The sequence below is a fragment of the Aythya marila genome, assembly GCF_965140915.1.
Source record: "Aythya marila genome assembly, chromosome: 3".
Lineage (NCBI taxonomy): Eukaryota > Metazoa > Chordata > Aves > Anseriformes > Anatidae > Aythya > Aythya marila.
In genome coordinates, this window is record NC_139044.1 from 45,391,756 (window position 1) to 45,419,000 (window position 27,245).

Sequence of the window (27,245 nt, forward strand, 5' to 3'; positions counted from 1 at the left end):
TAACCTGGGCTGCATCAAAAGAAGCACAGCTAGCAGGTTGAAGGAGGTCATTCACCCTCCCTACTCTGCTTTCGTGAGACCCCACCTGGAGTACTGTGCTCAGCTGTGGGACCCCCGGCATAAGAAGGACATGGACCTGTTGGAGCAGGTCCAGAGGAGAGCCACAAGGATGATCAGAGGGCTGGAGCACCTTTCCTATGAAGGCAGGCTGAGAGGGTGTTCATCCTGGAGAAGAGAAGGCTTCAGGGAGAGGAGTAAGGCCTTCTAGTACTTAAAGGGGGCGTATAGGAAAGACGAGGAGGGACTCTTTTTCAGGGTGTAGTGACAGGACAAGGGGTAACAGTTTTAAACTTAAATAAGGTAGCTTTAGATTAGATATTAGGAAGAAATTATTCATCATGTGGATGGTGAGGCACTAGAACAGGTGCCCAGAGAGAAGCTGTGGATGCCCCATCCCTGGAGGTGTTCAAGGCCAGGCTGGATGGGGCTTTGAGCAGCTTGGTCTGGTGGGAGGTGTCCCTGCCCACAGCAGGGGGTTGGAACTAGATGGTCTTTCAGTTTCTTTCCAACCCAGGCCATTCTATGATTCTGTGATTCTACGTTAAACAGGAGTGAAACCGGTATTCACCTCTGGGCTACACTGCTAGTTTGTGGTCTCCATGTGTGCATTCCTCCCAGGTTACCCCTGCTTGCTTCCACCAACTGTATGCTTCCTTTTTGTGTCAGGAGCTCATGTTCATCCATACAAGCCTGCTGACATTTTTATCTGGCTTCCTATTTATTGGGATGCACAGTTTTTCTGCTTGGATGAGGTAATTGTTGAATACTAACTAGCTTTCTTGGACCCCTCCTACCTCCAAGAGCTTATCCTATAGGATTCTTCCAAGCAGATCTTTGTAGAGTCCAGGGTTATGAGCGAGGTTTTCAAATTCCTCTCTGCCCTTAGGATCCTGAACTCCACCATCTCATAATAGTCTATCTTGACTCTTAAATCCCAATATGAATGAAAATTGCTGGAAGCTGGAAAAATGTGTTGTTTTGAAGAGTTTTATATAAGATCTTTAAAGAAGATGAATCATGCCAAACTCTTGTTGTTGTTGTTATTGTTTTCCAAACAAAACATTTCAGCATTCATTACTAGTATAAGATACAATTAAGTTTGTTTGATTTTTTTTGAGGAAAGTGATCTTTCCATGAAAAATTTAGATGACATTATTCAAATGTTTTGATGCATCCTCCATCTTCCACCAATTTGTAGTCATATATTCATGATATAAAAAGGTTGAAAACACTGAAAATAGAACCTGGCTTTCTTCCTCATTAAAGGTGTCAGCATCTGCATCTGATACAATGATTGATTTAAGATTTTTGATTTATTAACAAATTTCTTGTTTCAAGTACATAGATAAATATTAAATGGAAATTCTTAGGGTGATATCTATCCAAAGTCACTCACTATCCCTTGTCTACGTTTCTCATATTTACCAAAAACACTTATTTTAATAATAGCCTCCATTAACATACACTATTTTGTAATGATACCGTGACATAAAAGCATGGCTTCATTGTTCTAATAACTTGCATACTACGTAATTTCAGATCAGCTTTGAACCTCCCTTTAAAACCACCTTAAAGGGGAAACTTGTTTTTGGGCTTAGTTTCCTCAAAACGCAAAGTGTTCGTCTGCAGCCTCAGAATGTAAATCCCTCTTGTGCCTCAAAACAGGATCAGCATTGGTGCACAAAACCTCGCAAGCTGTACTGTACATGCAGCACAGCTCACTCTTTTCATCCCTACTCTGCAAAGATTAAGTCTGAGGATGAGAGAATAACCCAGTGTCTGTGTCTGCTGCTGACTCCTCATGGGCAGTGAAGATTTCTGTGCCAGATGGAGCGGTGGATGCCCTCAGCAACAGGGGGAGGAGAAGCAATGATGAATACAAGACTTTGGCAAACTTCATTGTTTTTAACTCTCAACAAAATTTCTGTAACTTCTGATACCTCAGACACCGTCAGGGACAACAGCAGATGGCTCACTGGCTCCTTTCAGCATGACATTTTCATGTTTCCATAGAAAGGTAGGCAAAGATTAGTTTTGCCTCATCCTCCTTGTTACTGTGTAAACATAACGAGAATATGTTACCAGGGAGTAATAAGGCAACTTTAAACAAAGACTTCACCACAAAGGCTGTCATTATTTTGTTCAAAACAACTGCTGTTTTGCTTGTGGAAGTAGATCTGCCCACATATTTCTCAAGCGTATTCACGGAGGGCGGTTGCGACATAGCTCCGAAGTAGACAATGGGGATTAACAATCCCACATGGCATTTACGATTCGCTCATCAGCCGCCCCTTGGCTCCCCTCACCCGCGGGCTGAGCACGCTTAGGGCACGCAGCGGCCTCGCCGGGCCTGAGCCCCTCTCCCCGGGGCACAGCCCTGCCTCGGCCGCCTGCAGGCCGGGGGGCTGCGGGGCCGCCATAGCGGCGGGGAGGCGGGCACGGCCCGGCATGGCCGCGGCCTCGGCCTCCTCGGGGCGGGCGGCCCGGGTGCGCTCCGCCCTCAGCCTCCGGGACCAGGAGGAGGAGGAGGAGGAGGAGGAGGAGGACACGGACAGTTTTGGTATCCTCTTGTCACTTGCAGTCATCTCTCTGAGGTCTTGGCCGTGCTGCGCTCTGTACAGAAATGTCTCTGTATTAAAATGTGATTTTTATTTTTTATTTTTTCCCCTCAAAAAAAAAGAAAAAAAAAGAAAAAAAAAAATCTCTAACGCCGCGCCCAGAGCGGAGCGGTGTGCGGGTTAATGTGCGAGGAGGGCACGCGTGCAGCCTTGCTCGGGACTTCCCCAGGAAGTCAGCGCGGCTGCTGAGCGCAGCACCGGGCGGTCCCAGGCTCCTTCCAGCCCTCCTGCCCCAGCTGTGCTGCCTGAGAAACTCCTGCTAAAGGGCTGCAGTGGCGGTGGACGTGAGTACTGCGTGTGGAAATCTTTAAAGTGCTGTCTCTAGTTACTCAGCAGTCAGGCTGGGAAAGAGTGGGTAGCAGGGAGAGCGCTATGGAGGTGAAAACTGCTAGAGCTGAGAACATTGCTAGAAAGAAATAACATGGCTGTCTGCCTTGTTGTGGCAGAGGTAGTGTGTGTGCCCCTGCTTGAGATGGCACCAAACCTGGGTGCACCTTTTCGCACTGCTAGCTGCCGGGTAGCTGAGGTGCCCTGTGCTCTCTAGCCACTGCTGCCGGCATCAAGCAGGCTGTGAGCTATGCTGTTAGCGATGCAAGTCCTCTCACAGATGTGTTAAGTGCTCCTCTGCAGCCTCTTCTCTATTCTCTCAGTCTATACGCCTGAACTAAGTGTAAACCAGAAAACTTTACGTGACCTTTATTGGTCAAGCTAGTTGTTAAAAGCCAAAACGAAACTAAGGGAGTAGAATAAAGTTAATTGCTGACGTCCAAAAGAAGCGTGTGCTATGTCAACAGTCTCTTCAATATGCTGTGTCAGAATTCAAACAGCAGTAAACATGTTAAAGATCCTGTCACTATTTATTACAAGAGCAAGTTCTGTCCAGTCCTTGTTAAGTCTGGGCAGGTAATTTTGACAGCACAGAGCAGTGTTTGTATAGCTGAAAGTGGGCTTGTCCTGATACAGTTACAGACACACGTAGTAGTGCTCTGCATTAGCATCCAGACACAGTAAACCAAGAATCATCCTGAAGCTGTTCTTATGACTTGGGCTTTTATCTATAGGGAAAATGAGTCAATAGACTAAAGTTTCAAGCAGTGACTTTGTGCTTCTGTGCATGTTTCATTTTTAAGTTGTAGGTTTTCCTAATTACAATCTTTAGGAATATTATGACTTTTTATAACTAACTTTCATAATACAAAATTTGTTTCCTCTTATTAACATATTATATGCTAATTACACACGTCTTTTTTTTTTTTCCTTGTATGTGTGGAATTAGAAATCCAGTGTAATTTACTAAACAAAGCAAATTTCCATTAAAACATGAACATGCTTCATACATCTTAGTTGTTAATACAGTTTTAATTTGGATATGTATTTCCTCAGACCTTTGGGTGCTTTTCAGGTGAGACTGACAATTTTCCTCTCCCAACATCAATGTCACAGACTGATAAAAGACAAACTCTAGTAATCAGTCAGTCATGATGATGTCATCATAGCTGCACTGTTTTCTTGCTGGTTTCCGCTAGGGTCTTCTGAACTAAAACCTCAGCATGTATTGCTTATCAGTGGAAAGTGTCCTTCTTATATAAAAGTTTAGGGGCTATTAGAGCTATTTGCTGTCCCTGTTGTCCTTATGCTCCAGTTTCAGGGGGCAAAGAAATATGCAGAATAAATATTATTCCACTGATTAGATAACAGCATTTTCTGAAGCCCCCAATCAAGCTGTTATTTGACCAAATGTAGGGCTCAAATGAAAAAGGAGATTATTGTCTTTATGCTTTTTTGCAACTTTGTCTCTGGAAAAAGCCATTTCTTTGTGCCTGCTTGTCCTGTTAAGTCAGTCATACCAGTTTGCAAAAGAAGTGTCATAATGTTTGCTAGTTTATCTTTCTTTCACAGTCTACTTCCTGAAGATGTTTGTTTTTTCTCCCAGACTCTTCTACAGTGTAGCCTTTCTGATTACTCTGTGTAACATTATTGTCTTTACTTGGTACTTTCATCTATCTGAAGAAATGTGATTTTGGAGGCAGGGCAGAATCTTATGTGAAGGCTCCTTATGTCTCTCAGTATTTTAACTTGGCTAGGTGGTTTATCATGCAGAAAGCTAAGTCTTGCTTGCTTGGTTGTCGAATGAAAATATCAGTAGGTAAAATCATAAATAGGTCTATAAAGCTCAGTATCACTTTATTAATTCCTGCTGTTCAAGTGAAAAGACTCAAATTCACTTTAAATGCAGAACTCCTAAGGAAATTGAATACCCTGCAGTTAATTGTTTACTTGTTTTTGTTTTTTTTTTTTTTTTTTTGTTTTGTTTTTGTTTTTTTTTTTTGGTGTGTGTGTGTACAGTACATGAATATAACACATCTTATATGACAGAAATTGTTTTGTTTTGGCTATCTTTATCAAAAGTTTAGTTCTACATTATTAGTCACTTTTGTATATGACATAGCACACAGTAAGTTTCATGATTTTTTTTTGTGTGCTCATTTTCACCTCGTTAGTGAAAATCCTGCATCTCTCTCTCTGTCTCTTTCTGAAACTAGATCAGAAAAAGTTGCCAGGTAAGGTTTGTTTAGTGACATTGTATCTTAAAGTAGGCCACGCTGTTTACCTTGATAATATATATATATCCATCACAAATTATAGAAGCATTAACATTTGAAATAAATAAATAGCTTAATGGCTGCAATTCCTTTACAATTTGGCAAAAACTTGTAATAAATCTATCTGGTTAACTTAGACAGTTACTGCCCCAACCCCACACCTGTACTGAAGTTTTGACACATTTTGCAAGCTGGGAGTCCATCTCCTGTGTAGATGAGCTCTGCCACAGATGTTTTGCAGAATTGCAGGTGTCAGGCTTGTAACTTGGTCCAGTCGCATGATAACAGTGGAGAAATGGACTCTTGCGTATAAACAGCTGTGGATTAGAATTGCAATGAATTTCCTAAAGTTAGCTGTTATGGCTGAATCAGCAGTCTTTACAGCCGTCAAAATGGGCGCTTTTTTGGCCATTATAAGAGAGGATTAATTTTAAAGCCTTCATGAAAAAAAAGGAGTATCAGTTGCGTAGTGAGTGTTCTTGGAAGGGGGACATAGACTATACACAGGGTATATGCGTGTGCTGCAGTCTGTGGGGCTGTCAAAATGAGGAAGTTGGAAAGTAGGTTTGGTAAGGCGTTAAAAATTGCATGTAAATATGTACTTGTGCTCCTATTTCTGGCATCTAAGAGGCAGCATTTGAAATGCTGTGCTGTATTTGTACAGTAAGCATTTGTGGTTTTTAGAATTGTGCTGAGTGAAAGTTGCCTGTTGGTGAAAGTTAAGGTGGTTTTCTGTTTGTTTGTCTTTTTCCCCTGATTTCCAGGGTTCACAAGGTGATAGGTAGACCAGTCAAATGCCTGTTTTTGTAGAGGCTCTTACAGGTTTATAACAAGAACTGGCACCAATTTGTTTTTAGCAGCATTTTTTTTAAACATCCTTTTAGTAGCAGACTTGCATTTGGATGGAATTTCATCCTTAGACATCATACTTTACTTGGAGTGGGTTTCTAATATCAGCCTTGGTCAATCCAACATGAATGTCCAATGTGAACTTCAAAGTTTCTTTAATGAGTCACTCCTAGCACATGAGCTGACCACAAGCATAGTCTTACATTTCCTAAAGTATAGTTGCATGGGAAGTGTATGCATCTTTGTTTATTGGAGAGGGGTTCTTTTGAGTCCAAAAAACAAACCAACCAAAGAAAAACCCTCAAAGCTGATATCACCCATTAGTTTATGAAAGTTAGAATATAAAAACTGGAAAATCAGGCATAGCCTTGAAAGAGATCCTCATTTTAGTCATTGTAAATGTAGAGTTGATATTGCCTGCTTTTTCTGAAGTACTTCTGTTTTTCTGTGTTTCTACACTTGTAATTGGATAAGTAAAAGATTTCCTTTAACAACTTTATTTTTATTTATTTATTTATTTATTTAATTATTTATTTTTTACAGCTATCTGATTAACAAAATGAAGCCTGCTAAGTTGCACTATTGGATTTTGGGTTGTTTTTCTATGGCGTTATGTTGTTGGTGTACTTCAGATAAATTCCATCAGAGGTAAGATATGATTAAAAATGATACTCCTAATAGTTACTTCTTAAAGGCAGAACATTATAGTTTAACTTCTAATGAGTGTAAATTTTCTTGCTTTACTATGTGCTATTTTTGATGTGTTATGCTTTTCGTAGATTGGTGAAGTGATTCACATACGTTAGCTGGGGGAGTGGAGTGCATGCCTAGAAGGAGAGCTTTATTAAAAATAAAAACCAATAAAAACTGCAATTACTCCTATGGGATGAATTGCACCAACTGTATACTTCTGCTTGTTTGTTTGGCTTTTTTTTTTCTTTTTTTTCTTTTTTTCTTTTTGCATGCTATTTTCTCAGTTCCATTAATTTTAAATTCTTTTTATACAGCATCCCATCTGGGGCTAGGTGTTCAGCCTTTTGGTTGTTGCTGCACTTGGCAAACTCTGGGCTCAGATGTCGACTTGTTGGTGACTTAGACACTGTCCTGAGGTTTCTCAAATTCATGGGACTTGAGCTATAGCTTGGCCATGGTGGCAACAGTAATAGCACCTCTGAATAGAGGCACAGTGCTGAACTGCATGGAGCAGGGTAACTTCTGTTGAAAACAAAGGGAGACATTCCTGATGTATTGAAAATGTCTTTCCTTGGATTCTAGTACTGAGTTTAAGTTTCTAAAACTTACATTTTTGAATAACCCAGATTAACTTTCTGACCTGTCATTAGCCAAAATCTGTATTTTAGGAGAACTTGTTGGTTGTCATTGTGGAAATTCACCTACTATTTCAAATACAGGTGAAAGATTATATTTTTCTAAGCAAGGAAATTAAGTGCTCTATAATATTAGGGAACTCTTGTATTCAGGTTTCCACAGTAAAAAATAGTTAGAAGCATTAATAGCTTTCATTGTGACTATGCCTGATTTGTTCTAGACCTATTTGATTAAATTATTTAGAAAACACATATGCATGTGAATACTTAAGAATAAATATGACCATTACAGACTAGCAAAACCAGAAGGGAAAAAAAAGGGAACTGATGTAACATGAGAATATCCCTACTCCTTCAAGTTGAGAAATAGCTTTCTCACATAACTTTTTTTTTTTTTTTTTTTTTTTTAAATACAAACTCCAGCAGGCAAAAATATGGAGACATGGCTACTGGCTTCCAGAAAATAATTATTTTAACACTTCTGCACATAGTGCTGTCAGTTTGAACAAGTCAAAGTTTTGCTGTTCTTTTTTTTTTTTTTTTTTTTTTTTTTTTCACCTGTTGTTTAATATAGTTACTTAATATGGTTGCTTTATAGCTTAATGTGTCTGTTGCAGTGTCTGAAGCAACCGGTTTTTATCCACATCCAGTTTATCCAGAATGGCTTCTTGGAATTGTTGGAAAATGAAGATGCTTCTGTAGAAGTGTTGAAGATACTTTTTAAAGTGTCATTTTAAACAAATCATGCATCATTTTTAAACAATTTGTAAACTTTTTATTATTTTTTCTTGAGTAGGAATAAGATAGTACTTTCGACTCTGTGAATTATAGATGTCTTTGTCCTAAAAGGCTTTGAAGCACAAGTGCTTTGGTAAAATATGGGATATTCCTTCTTTAGTTCTTAGGTACGGTCTTACAGGCTGTGTCACAGTTTGATAATTTTTTGATAACTTTTTGCAAGTTTGATACTCAAAAATTAGTTAATTTATGTAAAGCATTTAAAAATGCAATGTTTGTCTAGAAAATGATGAATTAAGCATTTCTGAGGTTTATGGTTGTTCCTTTTTTATTCTGATTTTTTATTCAATTTTTTTTTTTTTTTGTCTGAAAGGTTGGTGACACTTGCCAGATCAAATTACATCTCCTGTAGTGTCAACTGCGTTGTTTGTGGTTGTCTGTAGTCTTTTATTTCAGAAGAGTACTTACAGTTCCAAGAATGCTGTATACTTTCTTTTTAGCTAATGCACCCATCAAGCAGAATTAGAAGATTCTTAATATCCTAAGCAAGTATATGTTGTTGTTGTTGTTAAAGCTTGCCAGTAGGCACCTTCCTAAATATAAAACAGAATACCACATTTTTTCCATATCTTAAGAAACAGGAAGCATATGGAGCCAGACATGGAATTTGTTTAACAATGAGGGGGTATTAGCAGGTTTCTAAATATGCTGTTTCTAAGTGATCTGTTATAGTTTGGTCCTGCAGTGTTTGGAGTTCTATTGCAATAGAAGCTGTAAACAGAACCAGCCAGCTATAAAGGCAATGTGTTGTCTTATATATATATAGTAGACGTTGTGCTGCTAACTGGAGGTGTTGTTCTTTTTAAAATACTTGAGAAAAAAATATATATTTTCTTTCTCCAGTGACAGCCACCCTCATACCTGGAAGAAGCTTTATCTTGCTCATCATTGGCCCGTGACTGTATGTAAGGTGAGATTTTTGTGTTTCGTTCTTTATTCTGTCAAAGAGAGCCTTGGACAATAAATGTTTGAAAAGAGAGTAAATAAAGCCCCTTAAGCATTTAATCTTGTTTATACACCTGTATCTTTATAAAAGGTTTGACTGATCTTGGTGCAGCTTTTGTAACTTCTTGAGTTTTCTCTAGTGTAGCTGTAAACGAGAGAACCATGGCATGCTACAACTATAATAGTCAATGTGGGACATACTATACTCTGTCTTAATTGTTACATGTTTTTTCATCTCTCATTAGTCCTAGACTTTTACCAGACTCTGTAAGCAGACTTGCATGCCTCGTTTGACTGAAGACAGCAGATTAGTATTAAACTGTTTGCTGCACAACAAGGTTTAGTTTTATAATGTTGGCTTTAAAGTTTTAATGATAACGGATCAAATATGGATTTGGTCTGGAAAAAGACAGTGCTGCAAAGCTGTGGGTGTCTTGGAGCATTTCTGTGTTTGGGGGTAGGAATGAAAAATGAACCTAACCTCCCAATATATGTCTTTCAAGAACATAAATAAGAATTGTAATTTTATGCACCTTTTGCTATTAAATACCTATTACCATCTGGTAAGTAGAACTTTTTTTTAATGCGGGAAACCTTTGAAGGCCTCTTCTTATATAGTTGAATTAAAATATGCTGTACTTCAAAGTGGAAGATGTGATCAGATTTACTGACACAAGGATTAAATACTCAGAGGGTAATACAAAAGGTTTAGTCTCAGTCAAATGGTTTTGGAGCTAAAGAGGTCCCACTTCGGGGACATTTAGGTTTATTTATTATAATAGTATAGTCTTTTTCTTTTTTTTTTTTTTTTTTAATGCTCTAGGTACTTTTTAATTTCTCATTCCTATTTTTAGAACTACATATAAAAACAGTAGCAGCAAAACTCATATAATGACAGAAACTTCTGTGGAGAAAACGATGCGCTTTACATTAGTTAAATGTATAAGGAAGATACCAATATGAAAGCTCTGTATTTAACTGAGACCAAGGAGTAGCCATTGTTCTGGTTTATGTTTGTTTGCTCTTTTTTTTTTTGAGGTGGGTCAGGGGGAGACCTGATGCACTTTGTGTCTGATTTTTTTTTTCTTTTTTTCTTTTGCTTAACAAACATCACTGTAACTAACTTCAGGCAGAGGTGTTGGTCTATTGGAATACGTAGCACCTGGCTTGAGTGGGCATTCAGACTCAGTAGAAGTTCAAAGCCTGTGCATAAGTGAATGAGATGCAGAGTCATGAAGAGTGAGAAAAACAATCACTTTGGGCACTATGTGTGGGCTGCTACTCTTAATTCTAGGATACTGTTGTTGGTAAATTGGCAAATAACCTATATGTACTTACAGTGAAATTGCAGTGAATAATTGAGGATACGAAGCTTCAGAAAATGTAGGCTTTCTTACACATTATGTTAATTCCTTATGATTTTCTGACAGAAGCATCCCAAAGGAGGGAAGAAAAAATGAAATTAAAATCGTGTGAAATGACTTTTTGACCAGTTTCACTTCCCTGAGTCATATGAAGAAATGGAGTTCCAATTCCACTCTTCTAACAGCTTTCTTTTTGTTAAGCTATGTATTAACTTAGAGGCGTTCCCAAATCCTGATGTTTCTTTCTTTTTTTTTTTTTTCTTTTAAGAAAAGTATATAGTTTATTCAGCATCTGCAGTGTATTTATGTATGATTGCTATTTTATTTCAGTGAGGACGTATTTTTAAATCATTCTTCAGTTTTAAACTGTTGACATGATATCAAAAGGAAAAACAGTATCTGGGTGAAGGGAACTGCATAATGCATTATATTACTTCTGTTTACAAAAAGTTTTAAGGTTTTCAGAGTCCTGAAAGGCCTTTTCTTAAAATGTAGTAGACACATTTCATCATTCTAGAAATTTGAGACTGTACATCTTTCGTCTCTTCCTGTGCTTTAAGCTGTATGCAATTGTGTTCGACTGGTGTTTTTTTTTAATACTGAGTATGATCTGTACAATTAAACTGGAAAGTACATGTTTTAGAAAAAAAAAAATGTGGTAAGTTCAAACTTGTACTTTTCAGTCTCAAATGAGTGTGAATCCTGTTAGGTGGAAGTAGGAGAAACTCAAGGGCAGCCAGAGGGACTTTTTCCTCCCCTGTTATGGGGTTATGAAGATCTTTAATTCTTGAAGTTAGAGAAATGTTATGATTACAGCTTTTGTTTCTTGGAGATTGTAAAAAGGGAAGATCTTTTCTGGGTGTTCCCTTGTGAAATGGTGCAAATCTGATGCAAGTGTGTATGCTATTCAGTTTCTGCTGTGGTAAGAATGGGAAGGATTATGAAGAAATGGGTACTAAACCCTGTTGTGATCTTTTTACTACGTATATGTGCTGATTTACTATGTATAGGTGCCACAGAAGCCCACTGCTGCTTTTCTTGGTGTTACCGGCCACATAGTTAGCTTGGGTGGGTCTGGTTGTCAGATTATTTTAAAACAGGAGAAGACAATGTTCCTTTTTCCAATTAACCTGATCTGGAAGAGTTTCTGAGGTCCAGTGCCTACTTGTAAATACACGTTTGTAACTCCATTTCAAGTTGGCAGCTGCCTGTGTTTGAATCAATCCCTCAGCAGTCAGTATAGGGTAAACAGGAAGGCTAACACAAAGTGTTTTGCAGAAGTAGCAGGGTTACCCAGCTTCTCATGCTTACGTATTTTACAATATTGGTTTAAGGGAAATGTTGGAAAAATACCGTGGCTAGTAGAAAGGAAAGGTGAATGAAGCTGGCCAAAATGCCGTATGACCTTCTGTGTCACAGGTGGCACTGACTGTATGGTGCTGCCAGCCTGCAGCATAACACCACCAACATCATGAAATGTGTAGAAAAAAATAGCTAACCGGGTTAGTGCTGCAATAGGGTAGAGCTGATTCCTGGCGTCCCACAAACCTAAAGCTAAAAACAGACTAAATTTTCATTCACTTCTATCCAAAGTGTTTAGGTGCTAACTGGCTTGAGGGGGCTTTTATCCACAGAAAACAAACTGGTGACTTTTAGTGCCATGCCATTGAGCTTTTCAGAGTCAGTGTGGGGTCCTATCTGGTCTTTAGGGAGACTTCAAGATGTTGGCAGTCTAATCACATTTTGACCATTTAGCTTTCCATCTGGCTACAGAATATATTGTTTTGGATTGGAAACAAAATGGGTCCTGGGTCTCAGTCTAAACCCTGATTGAGTAAGCTGCCTTGAATTTTAAATGCTGTGGGGTTTCCTTTAGCTTGAATGGGAACTGCGGTAAAAGATTGGGTAAGAAGCACAACGGCACAGTTCTTGTTCCCACCCTGGTTGCACAAGCTGATTATCTGGCAGGCTGTTTTTCATGGGGTGATTACCCACTGGCTATTGATTTACTGTATTTTGGGCTGGATAGCTGCAGTCTTTCAGCTCCACAAAGCTTGTGTCATTACAAAAGCAGTGTCATTTAGATGCTTTCAAAATGTGTTTGCTGAAAACCTGTCAGGAATAAACGCCATTGCTGGGTTTAATTGCTTCTGTTTGTTGGTGGCAGGAGAGAAGAGGAAGGAAATTGGCACATAACAAGAAAGTCTTGCAGATCCTGCAGTTTTGCAGCCACTGGTTTGTGGCATGCAGAAGGCAATTAGTGAGATTACAGGTCTCCCTGCACTTGTCTACACTGTTCTTGTTCCAGCATTGCATAAAAGGCATTGTAGCATAATTAAGGCAGGGTATGGGATGCAAGCTAAAAAGGAAAGCAATTATTTTGGGGAAGGAAAGTCTCAAGAGGCTGTTATTTAATGGAGAAAAGTGTTTACTCAAAAGATCTCTAATTATTAAGTGGGGTAATCAAGGAAAACGCAGTAATGTTATTCTGTGATGTTTGAGTGTAGAAATTTTTGTCTGTTGAGGAATATATATTCTGCTCTAAACAAGAGTTAACATTTAGGCTATTTCTCCTGTATTATCAGAAGTTTTGGCTGGGGGTGTTGTTGGTAGGAATATATATGTTCTTTCCTCCTCTTTATCCCTTTCCTTGTCCCTCAAGCCAAAACACTTAGAAACACATTCTAATAATTTTACTTGGAATAAGTGCTTTTTTTTTTTTTCCTATTTTTAATATAAGACCAAAAGTACTCTTGGACACTTAAAGTGTGCTTGTCCAATATTATAGCTTATTTTGATATATTTTTTTAAATTTTATTTTAATGGTTCTGCACTCCTTCAAAAGATCCAATCATGAGAAAAATACTTGCCACCTAGAATATAAGATAAATGTAGAATTAACTCTATTCATGACCTGTGTCTTCTTTTCATACTGCCCATTCAGGATCCCCCCGATGTTCACTTAATCTGCTTCAAAACTTTAATGCCTGCTGTTGTCAGCTAAGCTCACAATTCATAACAGGTTCAAGTAACTGGAGGTCACTTGAACTGGTATGGGCAAGCAAAAACTATCATGTCTTAATAGTGCTTTGGGCAACCAGTGAATGAGCTTTAATTTTCCCTCTAAACCATTATTCCTGGGTACACATAACAAATATTCTACTTTTTTTTTTTTTTTTTTCCCCACAGCAGACTGCTGCTAATGATTGTCAAGACCCTCCGGAGTACTGGACAATTCATGGACTGTGGTATGACTGTAGATTGTTTTTATTTCAACCTGGAAAGGATGAAATTTAAGTTTCATATTAGGATGTTTAGTGATGTTTTTGAAGTGCACGATCTATCTGTTTAATCTTATAATTGCTTCAAACAAAAGCCTTTGTTTTGTTGGAAATCTATGTTTTGATATAAAACTACTATGCACTCTTGTATATCCCATGATTCTCTGAGCTACTAAAATCTTCTTGTCACATGAGCATTTTGTTTATACAACTCTTTACAGCATCACTGATGTTCTCAAACAGAAAGGGAAGTATGGTTTCCTCTCTTTCTTTTTCTTCCTGAGTACACAGGATTTGTTAATGTCTCATGACTGCCTGTGCCTTTAAGTACCTTAACTCAGCACAAATATTGTAAAAGTACATGAAAAACTAATTTGTTTCAAAGGAATCAACTACCTGTAATCATTGTCCATGGCAGCAATTTGAAGGTTTTCATGACAAACATAGGGAAGAATTCAGGACAGGAGGTTGGTAAGCTATATGTCCTGGAAAGGTGAACAGCATTATGTATAGATTTCCAGTGACTTTCTAGTGGTACTTGCAAAATTGTCACTTGGTGCAATGGTTGGGAAGGTCAGTGTCATCAGTGACATGATGTGCAAGACTCCTCCATATCATTATTCACCCTATGCACTATTTACAGAGGGTGACCCATTGAAAGGCCTCAGAGCCTCTACATGGGAAAAGTTTTAGCCATAACTTATATAATGATTAATAATTTTTTACTTATAAAACACTGTAGATGCTGATGGATTACTTGCATATTTAAATCAAATTTATAGCTATAATCTTGCATATTTAAGATTCAGGCTAGTAATAGGTTGCTCTTACTTGGAAGTGACTTGGAAGACTATCTTTTCTGACTTCTGTTTTGCTTTTCTAGGCCTGACAAAAGTGAAGAATGTAATAGGACATGGCATTTTAATGTCACAGAGATTAAGGTATTTATTTTAAAACATGAAATTAAAAAAAAGTCATACCAAGCAGAGCTGAGTGCCATTACTTTTGCACTTCCTATGTGCAAAATCTGTAGCTCATAGTATATCACTGTTAGTGTAGTTTGCTGAGAGGTATGTTCTTTTAAGGAGTCAAAAAATTCATTAGGTGCTTCTGGTATGAATTGAAATTGCAGTGCTTGTGTTCATTAGTGGCTATTCATCTATTCAAACTCAGCTTTGCAGACATGTGATTTGTCTTTTTCAGGTACTTCTTCCTTACCAAAAAAATCTAGAGAACATAGGCACAGATCTCCACTGGTAATAAGTACCTGTGAAAAAATGCAGAGCCATTTTGTGTTCCCTGTTCCGTGTTCCACTTTCCACTGAAAAGCCAGAACACAGAAAATAAGACAGAGTTTCTATGTGTCTTCTCCAGTGGGAATAGTCCTCTCACAAAGAAAAAAAAAAAAAAGAAAAGAAAAAAAGAAAAAAAGTTTATTTATATATTTATTAAAAATACCCATGTTTAATTTGCAGAATTGCACAGAACGGTTGAGGCTGGAGGGGGACTCTGGAGGCCGTGAGGTCCAACCCCCTCACATAAGTGGGGATGGGAGACGTGAGTCTACATCTGTGAAAAGCTCCATGATTGAACAATTTCTGCAGGGACTGTAGAAGGAAAATCTAACTTCAAGGCAGTGTGTCAGTGTTAATATACTCAGATAGTCACATCTACCTGTCACTACCACCAACAGCATTTTCAAAATAATGGGGAAAAGGACTTCTCTTATTTTTCTGCAAGTAAATGTTTATTTTGGGCCTATTGAAAGAAAAGGCTTCAGTTTTAGAAAATTTATCAATATATATAAATTGTGTATGAAATACTTTTTTAGCTGCAGGTAAGTTTTTACTGATAAATTACTTGTGTTGTTTTTAGGATCTTATGTCAGACATGAGACGCTATTGGCCAGATGTAATTCATTCATCTTTGAATCGCACCCATTTCTGGTGAGTATGAACAAAATTAAAAAGTATTTTGGATATTATTTTACAAAAAAGTCAATCTGAATTAGTAACTCTTCAGGTAAGATGTTATGCATGAGAAGCAGCATCCAGGAATCCACTGAAAGTGATACATCTTCACCTGTTTTTTTTTGTTTGTTTGTTTGTTTGTTTTTTCTCTTAAAGTTTTCTTGCTAGAGCACCTGCAAAATGCATACTGTTGAAGAAGGGACTATGGCAGCAATTTTGGAGAAGTGGAACTTAGTGAAAGAGAGAGAGAGAATGCGTTTGTTTTCTTTGTCCCCAGGGAGGAGAAGCAGCTGCTGCTGACACATTTAAATCTACATAGCAGTTGTGCTCTAGGGATGTGAAAACCTGCTGCAAGAACAGCTCTCAGGCCTCTTCCAAGCTGGCTTCACTGTATTGCTGGCTTTGAGAGACCTTTCCTTTTGGACTTTCACACAGTGGAGGGAATGGACAAATAGGATTCCTTGTATGGTCCTAGCCATTTCCCTACAGACTTTCCTATTTACTTTCTTAGCAGCGTAAATCAGACCAAATGGGAATTTGTTTAGTGATCAACCTGCTTGGCTTATAGGAAAGGAAAAGACTTAGACCTCTCCTGACAACAGTTTTCCTTCTTTTCTATGTTTCTTTTTACTTCTAAATCATCAGATGCTTGGACTGAAGAGCAGTATGAGTATTATCTGAGTTTGCAGGGGCTTCAGTTTGAGTTGCCTGTGACTTCAGTTTAAAATAATGCAGTCAATGTAATCTGTTCTTCCAGATCTACTGTGAAAGCAGTAACATCAGATAAGATGTAGAGTGTGTAGCTTTAAATGCTGGTGCCTCTAGCTGTCTCAGCTCTAAGTGCCTTTGGGGCTTTCCTTTGGATTGGAGGACTATTTCCTCCCTGTGTCACTAGGGGAGAACCTTGAAGGGAATGGGTGTTAATTTTAGTCTTGTCCTTGTTCTACAGAAGATCTGTGTCCTCCAAGTCCTACACTGGTCTTACAAGTGTCTCATGGTAGTCTGAACTTGTAAATGTCAAAAGTGGTAATCTCTCTTTCTCCTTGCACTATTCCAAGGAGAGCACAACTGCCTCTTTCAGTGGTATCACAGGTTTATACCAACTTAAACCATTCCTGGAATAAGAACAAGAAAACGTGTCCTAAATCTAGCACCTCCCATGCCCCGAACACCTACCTGTTCATGAAAACAAGTGCATACCAGTCCTTGTTTTACTAACAGAGATACTTTGGTAGACAGTAGATATAAACAGATACAAAGTCTTTTTAGTTTCAGTTCAAGGCTAGCAAACAGAACTTATTTTAATATCTGGAAATGTCACTAGTATACAAGTGATAGAAAAGTTAGGTTAGAACACCATAACCAATATTTTGATTGACAGAGTAATTCACTCCTTTTCAGTATGGTGACAAGTGCACTATAACTGGCGGTTCTAATTGCAGATTTTGTAAATGCAAGTTTTTAAGTTTTTAAGCTAATTGAAAGCCAATAAAATCCTGTTGTACATCTTAATTCAGTTAAAATATTTACTTCGATTTTTTTTAAAAACATGTTTATCTCTAGTGTTAAACAACACCCCCTCCAAAAAAAAAAAAGAAAAAAAAAAAGAAAGGACCAATATGGCAGAAAAGAGAATCTGAAAGTAAATCTGGTTTTCATTGTTGTACACTGAAGGCACCTCAGTTAAGTAAACAACATAAGCAGTGACAAGCAAAATGATTGTTGGATATCTCAGTGTATCACATCAGGATTTTTCCATGACTGCTGTGATTTCATAGTATGTTTCTTCATGTGTCTATCTCTAACTGTAGTTCTGTCTTAAAGAATTTGAACTGGACAGTGTTGAATTGCTTATAACAGGATAGAGGGGTATGGGTGCTTTGGATCTCAAAATTTAGTAACGGAAATTGGTTGTAAACTGTTATACATTCATCTTAAATATTTTGTGGGCAGCACTTGCAGACCTTAGTTCCTATCCCAAGGAACCAATTTTCAGGCTGGGTTGTTTCTACAGTCCTTGGATCCATCTGATGTGCTTCCAACTTTGTCTGCAATATCTCCGTGACTTTGAGCTTGGGGGAACTCTGTCCTTGTACGTAAGAAGAAGCAAAATCTCTTCTGATGTTCAACATTTTTTCCATACAAATGAGTTCTACTATTTGATTCCTTTGTACTTCTGCAGCCCCTTAAGATGTCATTTGGAGGATTTAGCTTCCAGATATGCAAGTGTAGCATTGATTCTTAAGAGCATTATCAAGAAAATTATGGAGAAGGACGAATTATATAGTGGCACCCAATTTAACGCTGCAACCTTCACTCCTGTGTGCTTGCCAAAGTACTTGTGTCCTATGAGGAGGAAAAAATGTCACGAAGTTCTTGTAACATATACACTCTGTGTTACTGCCTAGCTTATAATTATGAAGAGTTACAGAAGGGAGGCTGGTCTTCGGGAATACAAGAGGCTATGTTCTGCATATGAGTTAAGGCTCAAGTAAAATGACCTTGTCAGTTGCAGCCTACGTGAAGGATAATGTCTCAGTGAATAGCATGGAGATGTTAATTCTTTCAATTTCTAAACAAACTGTTTATTATTCCCTTTTACCCACAATTCCTTCATTTCCTACCTGCTTCAGTTTGTATTTAAGTGGAAGAGGTGAAGGTGAAATTTCGTATGCCTGTGCTCGAGCGGTCAGAATTAGCTATATTTGCGTCACTTTGTTTTTCCACATTGTTGTACTGCAAAAAATCAAGTAACAATGTTATCTTAAAGTTGCTGTAATTGTTTTATAGTGACTCTAAACTGTCTTTCCAGTCTGGAGCGCTCACAAGACAGGTTCAAAAACTTGGACCCAGCGTGTCCTTGGCTTGCTGCAGCTGATGAAGCATGGGCACTGTCTGCGGGTAGCTCTGTGCCTTTCCATTCAGCATCCTCACAGCCCTGTGGCCTGACCACTGTGACCAGTGCAAACTGGCCCAAACCAGTCCAACAGCAGCTTCATGTTAGCAGCAATATGCTTCTTGAGCACCATCAGATCTTTGGCCCTCTATTTCTGCCTTCTTTCTGGAAACAGCAGGACGTTTAAATTCACATACCACTGACAGACTGTAAAAGACAGTCACAACACTTTACCATAAGGTTTTCACACATGCATAAATACACATTTTTCTGAAGAAAAATAGGCATCCTACATGCAAATCCTTGCCTCCAGCTTATTGCTGCTCCAGTAGCTATTTGCATTTGATTGTTGTCTGCCTCTGGTCCAAACCAACTGCTCAGTGAGTATCTCTTGCCAAATTTACCTGAAATAGTTTCAATTTCCTTTAAAAATATAGTCTCTTCTGTCATCAGTAATTTCAAGTCCCTTGTTGGGAAACCTGCTCTTTGACCCATGTGAAGTGGACTTCTGCAGGTGGTAAGAAATTTGCTTAATGTGCAGTCAAGTGTTACAACCACGATGAGAACACTTAACTAGGCTGAATTTGGGAACTTAGAGTTAAAATCTTCTCTCCTGCCTCAAACCTCTTGACACTACAAATTTATTTATTCATTCTCTGTTTAGAAGTAGCATACAAATTTCTCTAGATCCAAGCGTAATTTAGTCAAAGTGTTTTCATTCCTTAAAAAAAATCTAATTATTATAAATGGACAATTCAAAGGCAGATTTTCATGTGAAAACAAAATTGTCCTTGTGCTCCTCTGCCATTCCATGAGATACTAAGACATCATAAAGTCAGGGAATGCTCTGGTAGTGATAGGGATTTGTGATTAGATGGTAATTATTTGTGCATATTTATTTAATACAAGTGGCTTATGAAAACTTGAAAAACAAAATAAAAACTGTGGTGGTCTTACTAAAAAATATACTGGTTCAATAAACTTAAGACTTGATACAAATGTATTTTGAATTTAACATTTTTTGTCCTGTTTGAGTTTGTCTTCCTTCAAATTACAGGAATTGTTTTCTTTTGCATTCTATTCCATGCTGTAATTCAAGTGGTAGGAGTGATGTTTTTTTGTTTGTTTGTTTGTTTGTTTTTTGTATGAGCAGTATTTTTTGTGTGCAATATCACGCTTCTTACTTAGACCCTTTAAGATTCTTGACTTTAAGATTTAAGATTTATCAAGGTTCTTGATATTTGCAAATAATGTTTTCTGAAACTTGAATTTTGCTTACCTCCTGTAGGAAACATGAATGGGAGAAACATGGGACTTGTGCAGCCACACTTGAGGTCCTCAATTCTCAGAAGAAATACTTTGGTAAAACCCTGGAGCTCTACCAGCATGTTAATCTTAATGGGTATGTTAGTGAACTCTATGTTCTGCTCTTATTTCAAATAGTTTCTAAACGTTTAAAATCTAACTTTAAGAAATTAGTATAAACATCTCATGGCAGAGGGAAAATCAGTATTAGTGTAAATTATTTCTGGTACTGGAATTCAGAGGAGTTGTCTACTTTGAAGAATGTCTCTGGTCACTTCAGAGTCTGTTAAGGCAGGTGCATGCTTCACAGAAACCTTTTAGACAATGTAAGCCAGAACATTTTGAGCAGCTGTATCAGATATATCTCACTACCAAAAGGTATGGTAACTGTAGACTTATAAACCAGGCATTGAACCTCTCAGACCTCTGAGTCATGCCTAAACACTCAACCGTGTTTAGAAAAACAACGTTCTGCTCGGAGGGAAGGACAAGCTGCAGGCAAAATTGTGCAGAACATCTTGGGAAGGGGTTGAGAGCTAGCAGCAAGAGAGGGTGTCCCAAAGGGCAGTGTGTTCAAGCACTCTATATGCACAACATGGGTGCCAATGAATGTCAAACATGCAGAGTCCTTTCCTGAGAAATGCTTGGTGTGAGTGGGAAAGGGTTTGACTCAGATTTGTTGACCAGGAATTTTTTTTTTTTTGGTGCGTGTGTGTAAAAAGACAGTATCTGAGAGAGGAGAAAAGTTGTCCTTTTGTATCTAGAAATGTATATTTAAAAAAAATAAAATTAAAAAAACAGTTCATGTTCTGTCAGTGTCTTGTCCAGGCAGTCTCTTTAACAGTGTCTCATTCGTATGCACAAAGAAAATGTCTTTATTCCATCCCCCTCCTGTTTTTGCAGGTGTCTTGTAAAACTTAATCATATTTTTCTAGACACAGTGCTTAAGAGCATGTCATATGTAGTGTTAAAATTAATAATGTCTGATAAGTCAATTGCCTAAGTAGTGGTGATGGTGTGATTAAAACATTTTACAGATGGCACAGTGACCGATTATGTGACTCTGTATCAGCATGTGTAATGAAAAATAATAGAGACTGAAACATCTTGAAGCTAATTGCTCATAGCATATTCTGCATTGTAAAAATGAACATAATTTAATCTTCACTGAAAAGAGTAAAGACTGCTAATGTTCTCATTGTGCTTCATTTATACTTTTATGAGAAAAAGTAGTGTTAGAGTGATTAAAACTTTCCAAATGAGAAGTTATTAAAAAGAGGATGTCATACAGGCTCCTGTAAGAATGACAGAACATCACCTCTTTTATTGGTCTGCTCATATGCAGTGTCAAATGACTTTCATAAACAGGGAGACCTTTAGACAATTGGGTTAAATTTCCTCAGTGCAGAACTTGATCTTGGAAGGGCTGAGCATTATTAGCACTTACGGTTTAAATCATGAGATATGCTGAACATTCCCAGTTATTACTGAAGAAGCCAGGACTTGAATACTCAGAACCTGTTGGGTCCTGAGTTTTGTTAGAAGTCCACACTTTAAGTTGTTCTCAGGACTGAATCTAAAGGAAGGGGTGTATATAAGCTACAGCATATTGAGAGTTGCCTTGTTTCTATTTTGTGAACAACCATTGTATTAAAAAAACATCCTTACAAAGTGATTTTGGAAATGTTTCTGCTCTGACCTTGATGTTGATCCTCGTGCCTCATCCCTCTCTGTGTGTGCTGTGCACTGGTTGTCCCAGCCAAGCCCTCCCTGCATTAGAACACGAGGGTGTGTCAAGAGGCCTCACAAATCTGCCTCAGTTCCTTCACAGGGGTCAGAGTACAGGGGTATGGCTTGGGGCAGGGGAAAGGAGACGGTTAAACTATATGCCCTGCCTGGCACTCAACAGAGCATATGGAGATCCAGCAAATGACAGTAGCATAGTTCTTTCCTCTAGCTGCCTCTGAAGACTCAACTCTCCCAGCTCCTCCAGCTAAGCTAGGGGAGAGGGTTTGTGCTGACCCTGCTAAGCTGGGTGGGCAGTGGCCTTTCAGAAAAGGAAACCTTCCCTTGGCCTGGCAGAGTATGGAGGACAATTTTCTTTTGCTCCCTCTCATTGTAATGCTTGCCAGGTTCTCATTAAGATTATTCATTTACCTTATGGTTATGAAGTTATATTTGCATACAGGAACCATGAAAATGTGTTCTATCTTTGTTTCAGTTATCTCCAGAAGGCTGGGATAAAGCCAAGCAGTACATATTACCAGGTAAGAAGCAATCTTTTATATGAAACAAAATAATGTGTACTTCTTTCAGCATAAGTTCATTAATTTCTAGAGAGTAAATGATCTTATTTTTTTATTTTTTTTTTAAAGTAGTGCTTTTCTAAAACTTTTTGCAAAATTAGAAATGTGAGACCTGTTGGAAGATGTGCTAGTGACTTAATAAATTATACAAGCTTTTTAATTTTTCAGATGACTGCCATAAAAGAAGGTCTTACAAAATTTTATGGTGTAACACCAAAGATCCAATGTCTTCCTCCAGAAGAGGTAAAAACAAACACACACACACAACCACTTTGCCACTTTCAAACAAATAAACACTTTCTGTCAAAAAAAAAAAAAAAAATAGTGAAAAATCTGCAGCATGGTCTGGGTGTTCCTTTTGGGTGCAGCTCCTTAGTGATCAGATATTGCTCAATTCTTAGAAATGAGTTCACAAAAGCATTGCCTACATGGTGGCACCACAAATTTAAGCTTATGTTAATCTGTAGCTGTTTCTTAACATAGAAATATTGTTAATGTTAACTATCCGTTATTGGTAATGTTAACTATCCGTTCTGTATGTAGCAGCTTTGCTGTTAGGTACCTATAAAGTAGGAGCTTTGGGTTTTAGAGACCTATTTGCCTTAAAAGATTTGAACCCTCATCTCTTGCATGAATGCTGTAGCCATCATGCTAGAAGTGAACTGTAGTTGAGTACTTTCTGCTCCTGCTAAAGCTTAATTGCCATATAGCAAATTGCTAGAACCAACAAGAATGAGCTGAAAGGAGCCCATACACAGACGGCAATTTTACAAAAACTTGCCAAGATACAGTTGCTGTTGGAGTTTAATAGCTCTTGTGTTGTCAGCTCATTTGCTTTAGTAGTGCTCTGAGGTTTTTGTACTCAGATGTCACTTCACATGAAAAAGAATTCAAGGATAAAATTATTTTTAAATGTATTTTTAAGTTGCTCTAAGCAGCAAAAATAATGAGTTGAATGTAGTTTGAACTCTCACCCACATCGTGATGTTGAAATACAGAGCTAACACAACCCCCAGTTTCTATCTCTGTTCACTGTAGTTCTGCCATTGTTTTTAGTACAATAGGGATACTGCTCATGTTATGTGACAGTAATTTACAGCTTGAATCTCCTGTGGTTAACAGCTAAAGCTAATGGGTAGTAGAAAAGACAGAGGACACCTCAGGTATTTAAAGGTAGCCCCTTTCAGGGACCTAATATTATGAATGCCTGAAGGGCCATATTTGGAGACTGATGCTTAAAACATGTTACCCCCTCCATTGCAGTGTTCTGAGGCTTCTTAAAACAAAAAGCCAAAACTAAAATAATTTTTAAGAGAGTAAATTTTTTATTATTTCTTATATTCTTAGTGGATTCAAAATGAGTTATTTTTTTCCATATGCATTTTATTATGTGTGTGCATTCTCTGGGATTTTTCCTGTAATCTCCTTTCCTATATGAAAGATTTTCATGCCTTTCTTCCTTCTTTCCAGTCAATATTTTTTCACTAGTCTGTTCTGAAATCCAGAAACTACATTTCTGCTAATTTTAGCAGCCTACTTCTGTGTTCTTTTCAGTAAAAAAACTATTACAAAAACGATTTTCTTTGGTGAACTTTCTTTGCTTCAATTCCCATTCTTTTGAAAAAATTGATGAAAGATGAGTTTTGGGTCAAACGTATCCTTTAATATTCACAGAGTTCAAACAGAGCTCCTCTCTAAGATGAACAGCTTCTGTGTACTGGACAACTTTGGCAAATGCTAAAATAATGCCCTATCCCTGGAGGTGTTCAAGGCTGGGTTGGATGAAGTCCTGAGCAACCTGATCTAGTGGGCCCATGGCAAGGGTGTTGGAACTAGATGATATTTAACGTCCCTTCCAACCTGAGCCATTCTATGATAATCTGTCACAGCATTTCATAATGAGACTTACTAGTTAAGCAGATTCCCCAAACTGTTACTGAATTATGGCGATGGAATATGTTTTCTTGTCTGCTTGCTCCTTAAAGGCAAGTGTGTGCTATGAACTGTTTGAAGTGTATACCTCTAATATCTGCCCCCTTCATATTTTTCATGAGGCAACTGTACAGACAAGCACTACTGTATTCAATAGACAGGTAGTATATCTGAAGAATTGGTTTATTATCTTCTCCACGATAAACTGAGCTCATTCCTCATGTTTCTAGGGTGAAAAAGCACAAACAATTGGTCAGATTGAATTCTGCTTCACCAAGGAATTGCAGCTGAGAAACTGCACAGAGCCGAAGGGTGAATCCAGCAGATTGCAGACTGACTTGCAGCTTGGAACTCGGGAGCTGTCTGTCTGCAATGACACTCTTCCAGTCTATTATCCTTCACAGGTCCAACATCGCAAATGAAGCCACAAGAATTTGAAAAACTGTTTAAACAAAACAAATCAACAACAACAAATCCCTTAAACAGTATACCTTGGAAAACAGTCTTGACTCAGCAATATTACAAAACCCTGTCTATTTCAGGATGCTGTGTGGATTTTTGCTGGTGAAAAAAAAAGTCTTTTGCCATTAAAGAAGGAAGGTCCGTATTCTAGAATTGGTTACTTAGGCTGAAGTCTTGAATATAAAGATCCAGCTCTGATATTGCTGGATCTTTATCTGATTTATAGCTCTGCCTGGACTTCTTGGCTCATTTTTAATTTGAATAAGTGTTCAAACTAGAGATGTGACTTCTTAGTTTCCTATGCAGTTCAGTCTGCCACTTTAGCCACTTCTGTTTTGTGCCAGTGATTCAGAGAAATTAAGTCATTCTTTGTTTTGAAAGGATGTTTATCAGCTTGAGATGAGATGACAATTTCTTGAGAAGAAAATATTGTAAATCAGAATAACTTGAGACCTATCTGGAGATCCTTTTCCAGATAATACCCGCTGCCTTGTGTAAATTTGCTTTCCAGAAGTTCTGAGCAAAGACCACGTCCTTTGAAGCATTAAACCTTTCCTCACCCAGAGATCAGAAAGAACCAAAGCTGACAACCTTTACATAACTCCTTAGTGAATGAAATAGCATGCACTGGGTCTTGGCTTCTCTGCCAAAAGGACCCCCAGAAACCTGTAGTTGCAGCCTTGCCTATTCTCAGATTGACTTTATTACAGTGACTTCATACAATCATGAAGAATGACAGATCTTAAGTTACCTGCTGGCATAGTAAAATAGTGTTAGACCTTAGAAACACATTATTCTTAATATTTCATAGTATTTGAATATTTAACGTTTCCACAGAAGTGTGAGCCCAAATATTTATTTAAAAATGAGATTGTTGCAAAATCACTTGGCTCCAAGAAACTGCTTTTTATAGGTAAGCAGTAAACACTGCAGGAATTTCAGTGAAAAGTACAAATGTTAGCAGTAGTGTTTTTCTGTCGATTAACAGTTGATAACAATCCACAAAGTTGGATGTTTCCAAATAAAACCAAATTTGGCTAATATCCTCTACACAGTGCTGTGTTGATGCAAGTGTCTTAAGTTGTCTCTCAAAAGACAATTGTGGCTCAAAGAAACACCTGTTAGAAAAAATAGAACTGTAAAAACATCAAATGCAGTGTTAAGAACATATTTATCATGTATTTTGGGTTTAGAAACCATTTACATTTACTCCCATTTTGACTGCCCCTGTCCCTTTCATTTAAGGCTCAATTTGCCCTTCCAGAATGCTGTCATTTTTTTTTTCAAATTCTCACTTTAGAAACTTGGATTTTTTTTTTTTTAATTATTTTTAATACCCAAGTAATAAGTATCATTTGCACTCTTTTATGTCTACATTTCAGTAAAGTGAGGGTGTCTCTTTCAGAATGTCTTCCTTCCTGAGAGCAGGAGCATAACTACTGTAACCTATATGAAGCATGCTATACAGCCTTTAAAGTTACTCTTTCCCCTTCCACCCCTAGGGTTTTACTGGAAGTACTAGAAATAGACCTTTGTCATCAAAACTGTGGAATTCTGAAGGGAAAAGACTAATGATGCAACATGGTATTTGCTATATAAAGCAATAAATTTACTGCTGTTTTAAATATGTTAGTATTCTCGGGTGAATTGGTTTCAAATGCTGTTTGATTGTATTAAATCTGAGATAGAAGTGTTTTTTCCAGTGATTTTTGGATGGTAAGGCTAAGATTGATATTTACATCCTTTTTCAGACATCATTTTTCAGCAGTGTATAACAGGATGAATCTTGCTGTTGACTGTGTCTGCACAGTTCATACTGAATTCAGTGAGAACTTTGCATGCATTCAGAGTGCAAAAGGTTACTCAAAGACCAGAAATAATCTACTGCTTATCAGTAATTTTTGGACATTTCACTGACATTCCCTGAAACAGTCAGAAAAGGTATGTTATTGTCTGGAAATACTATGGTGATTCAATAGTTTCTCAGGGATTGACTTTAATAATTATGTGTAATATTCTGATACTAGGAACAGCAGACAGCACTTTCTAAAATTCCCATATGTATGTATATTTTTGTGTGTATTGTGTATGGTAACATGTTTGTAACTGTACTGGCTCTGGCTGGGATGTTAACTTTCCCTGTGGCAGCCCATACAGTGCTGTGCTCTGCACTTGCAGCTAGAACAGCAGTGGTATCACACCGGTGCTGTGTCTGCTGCTGAGCAATATTGGCACCGCATCAGGACTTTGTGTAATCCCCCAGGAGCCAGCAGGCTGGGGGTGAGCATTAGGTGAGGAAGGAACGTCCGGCAGCTGACCTAAACAAACCAAAGGCATATTCCATACCATATGGTGTCACACTCAGCATTTTTTTGTCATGCGCCTTCCCTTTTTCCACCTTTTATTGCTTTTTATAGCAGTACAGACCCAGTACAGCAACTAAGGACATTGCTAGAGGGTTGCTTTATTCATGAGTTGTGTTTAAGAAATTGTTAATGTTCAAAAGCTAATAAAAGATGAATACAAAA

The 27,245-nt window shown here is 38.0% G+C and overlaps 1 protein-coding gene across 3 annotated transcripts; it reads left to right on the forward strand.

The window, feature by feature from the left end:
- Positions 1 to 1,889: 1,889 nt before the first annotated feature.
- On the forward strand, positions 1,890 to 27,245 carry RNASET2 (ribonuclease T2). 3 transcript variants are annotated; one of them, XM_082757394.1, is made up of 10 exons: positions 1,890 to 2,077; positions 6,674 to 6,778; positions 9,100 to 9,166; positions 13,755 to 13,813; positions 14,730 to 14,787; positions 15,722 to 15,792; positions 20,001 to 20,114; positions 22,239 to 22,284; positions 22,492 to 22,566; positions 24,486 to 27,245. In XM_082757394.1, exons 2-10 carry the CDS (start codon positions 6,690 to 6,692, stop codon positions 24,675 to 24,677), a joined length of 771 nt encoding a protein of 256 aa, XP_082613520.1. In that variant the 5' UTR covers positions 1,890 to 2,077; positions 6,674 to 6,689; the 3' UTR covers positions 24,678 to 27,245. The 3 variants fall into 3 exon arrangements, with proteins under 3 accessions (XP_082613520.1, XP_082613521.1, XP_082613519.1); XM_082757395.1 differs by lacking the exon at positions 1,890 to 2,077 and adding an exon at positions 2,584 to 2,962 and having other exon boundaries at positions 13,758 to 13,813; XM_082757393.1 differs by lacking the exon at positions 1,890 to 2,077 and adding an exon at positions 2,592 to 2,962.

Bases quoted from the DNA above. Each gene is read 5' to 3' on its own strand.
- RNASET2 (XM_082757394.1), top strand. From the start codon at position 6,690: ATGAAGCCTGCTAAGTTGCACTATTGGATTTTGGGTTGTTTTTCTATG. The intron at 14,788-15,721 runs GTATTTATTTTA...TGTTGTTTTTAG, and splicing joins TTAATGTCACAGAGATTAAG to GATCTTATGTCAGACATGAG. The intron at 22,285-22,491 runs GTAAGAAGCAAT...TTAATTTTTCAG, and splicing joins CAAGCAGTACATATTACCAG to ATGACTGCCATAAAAGAAGG.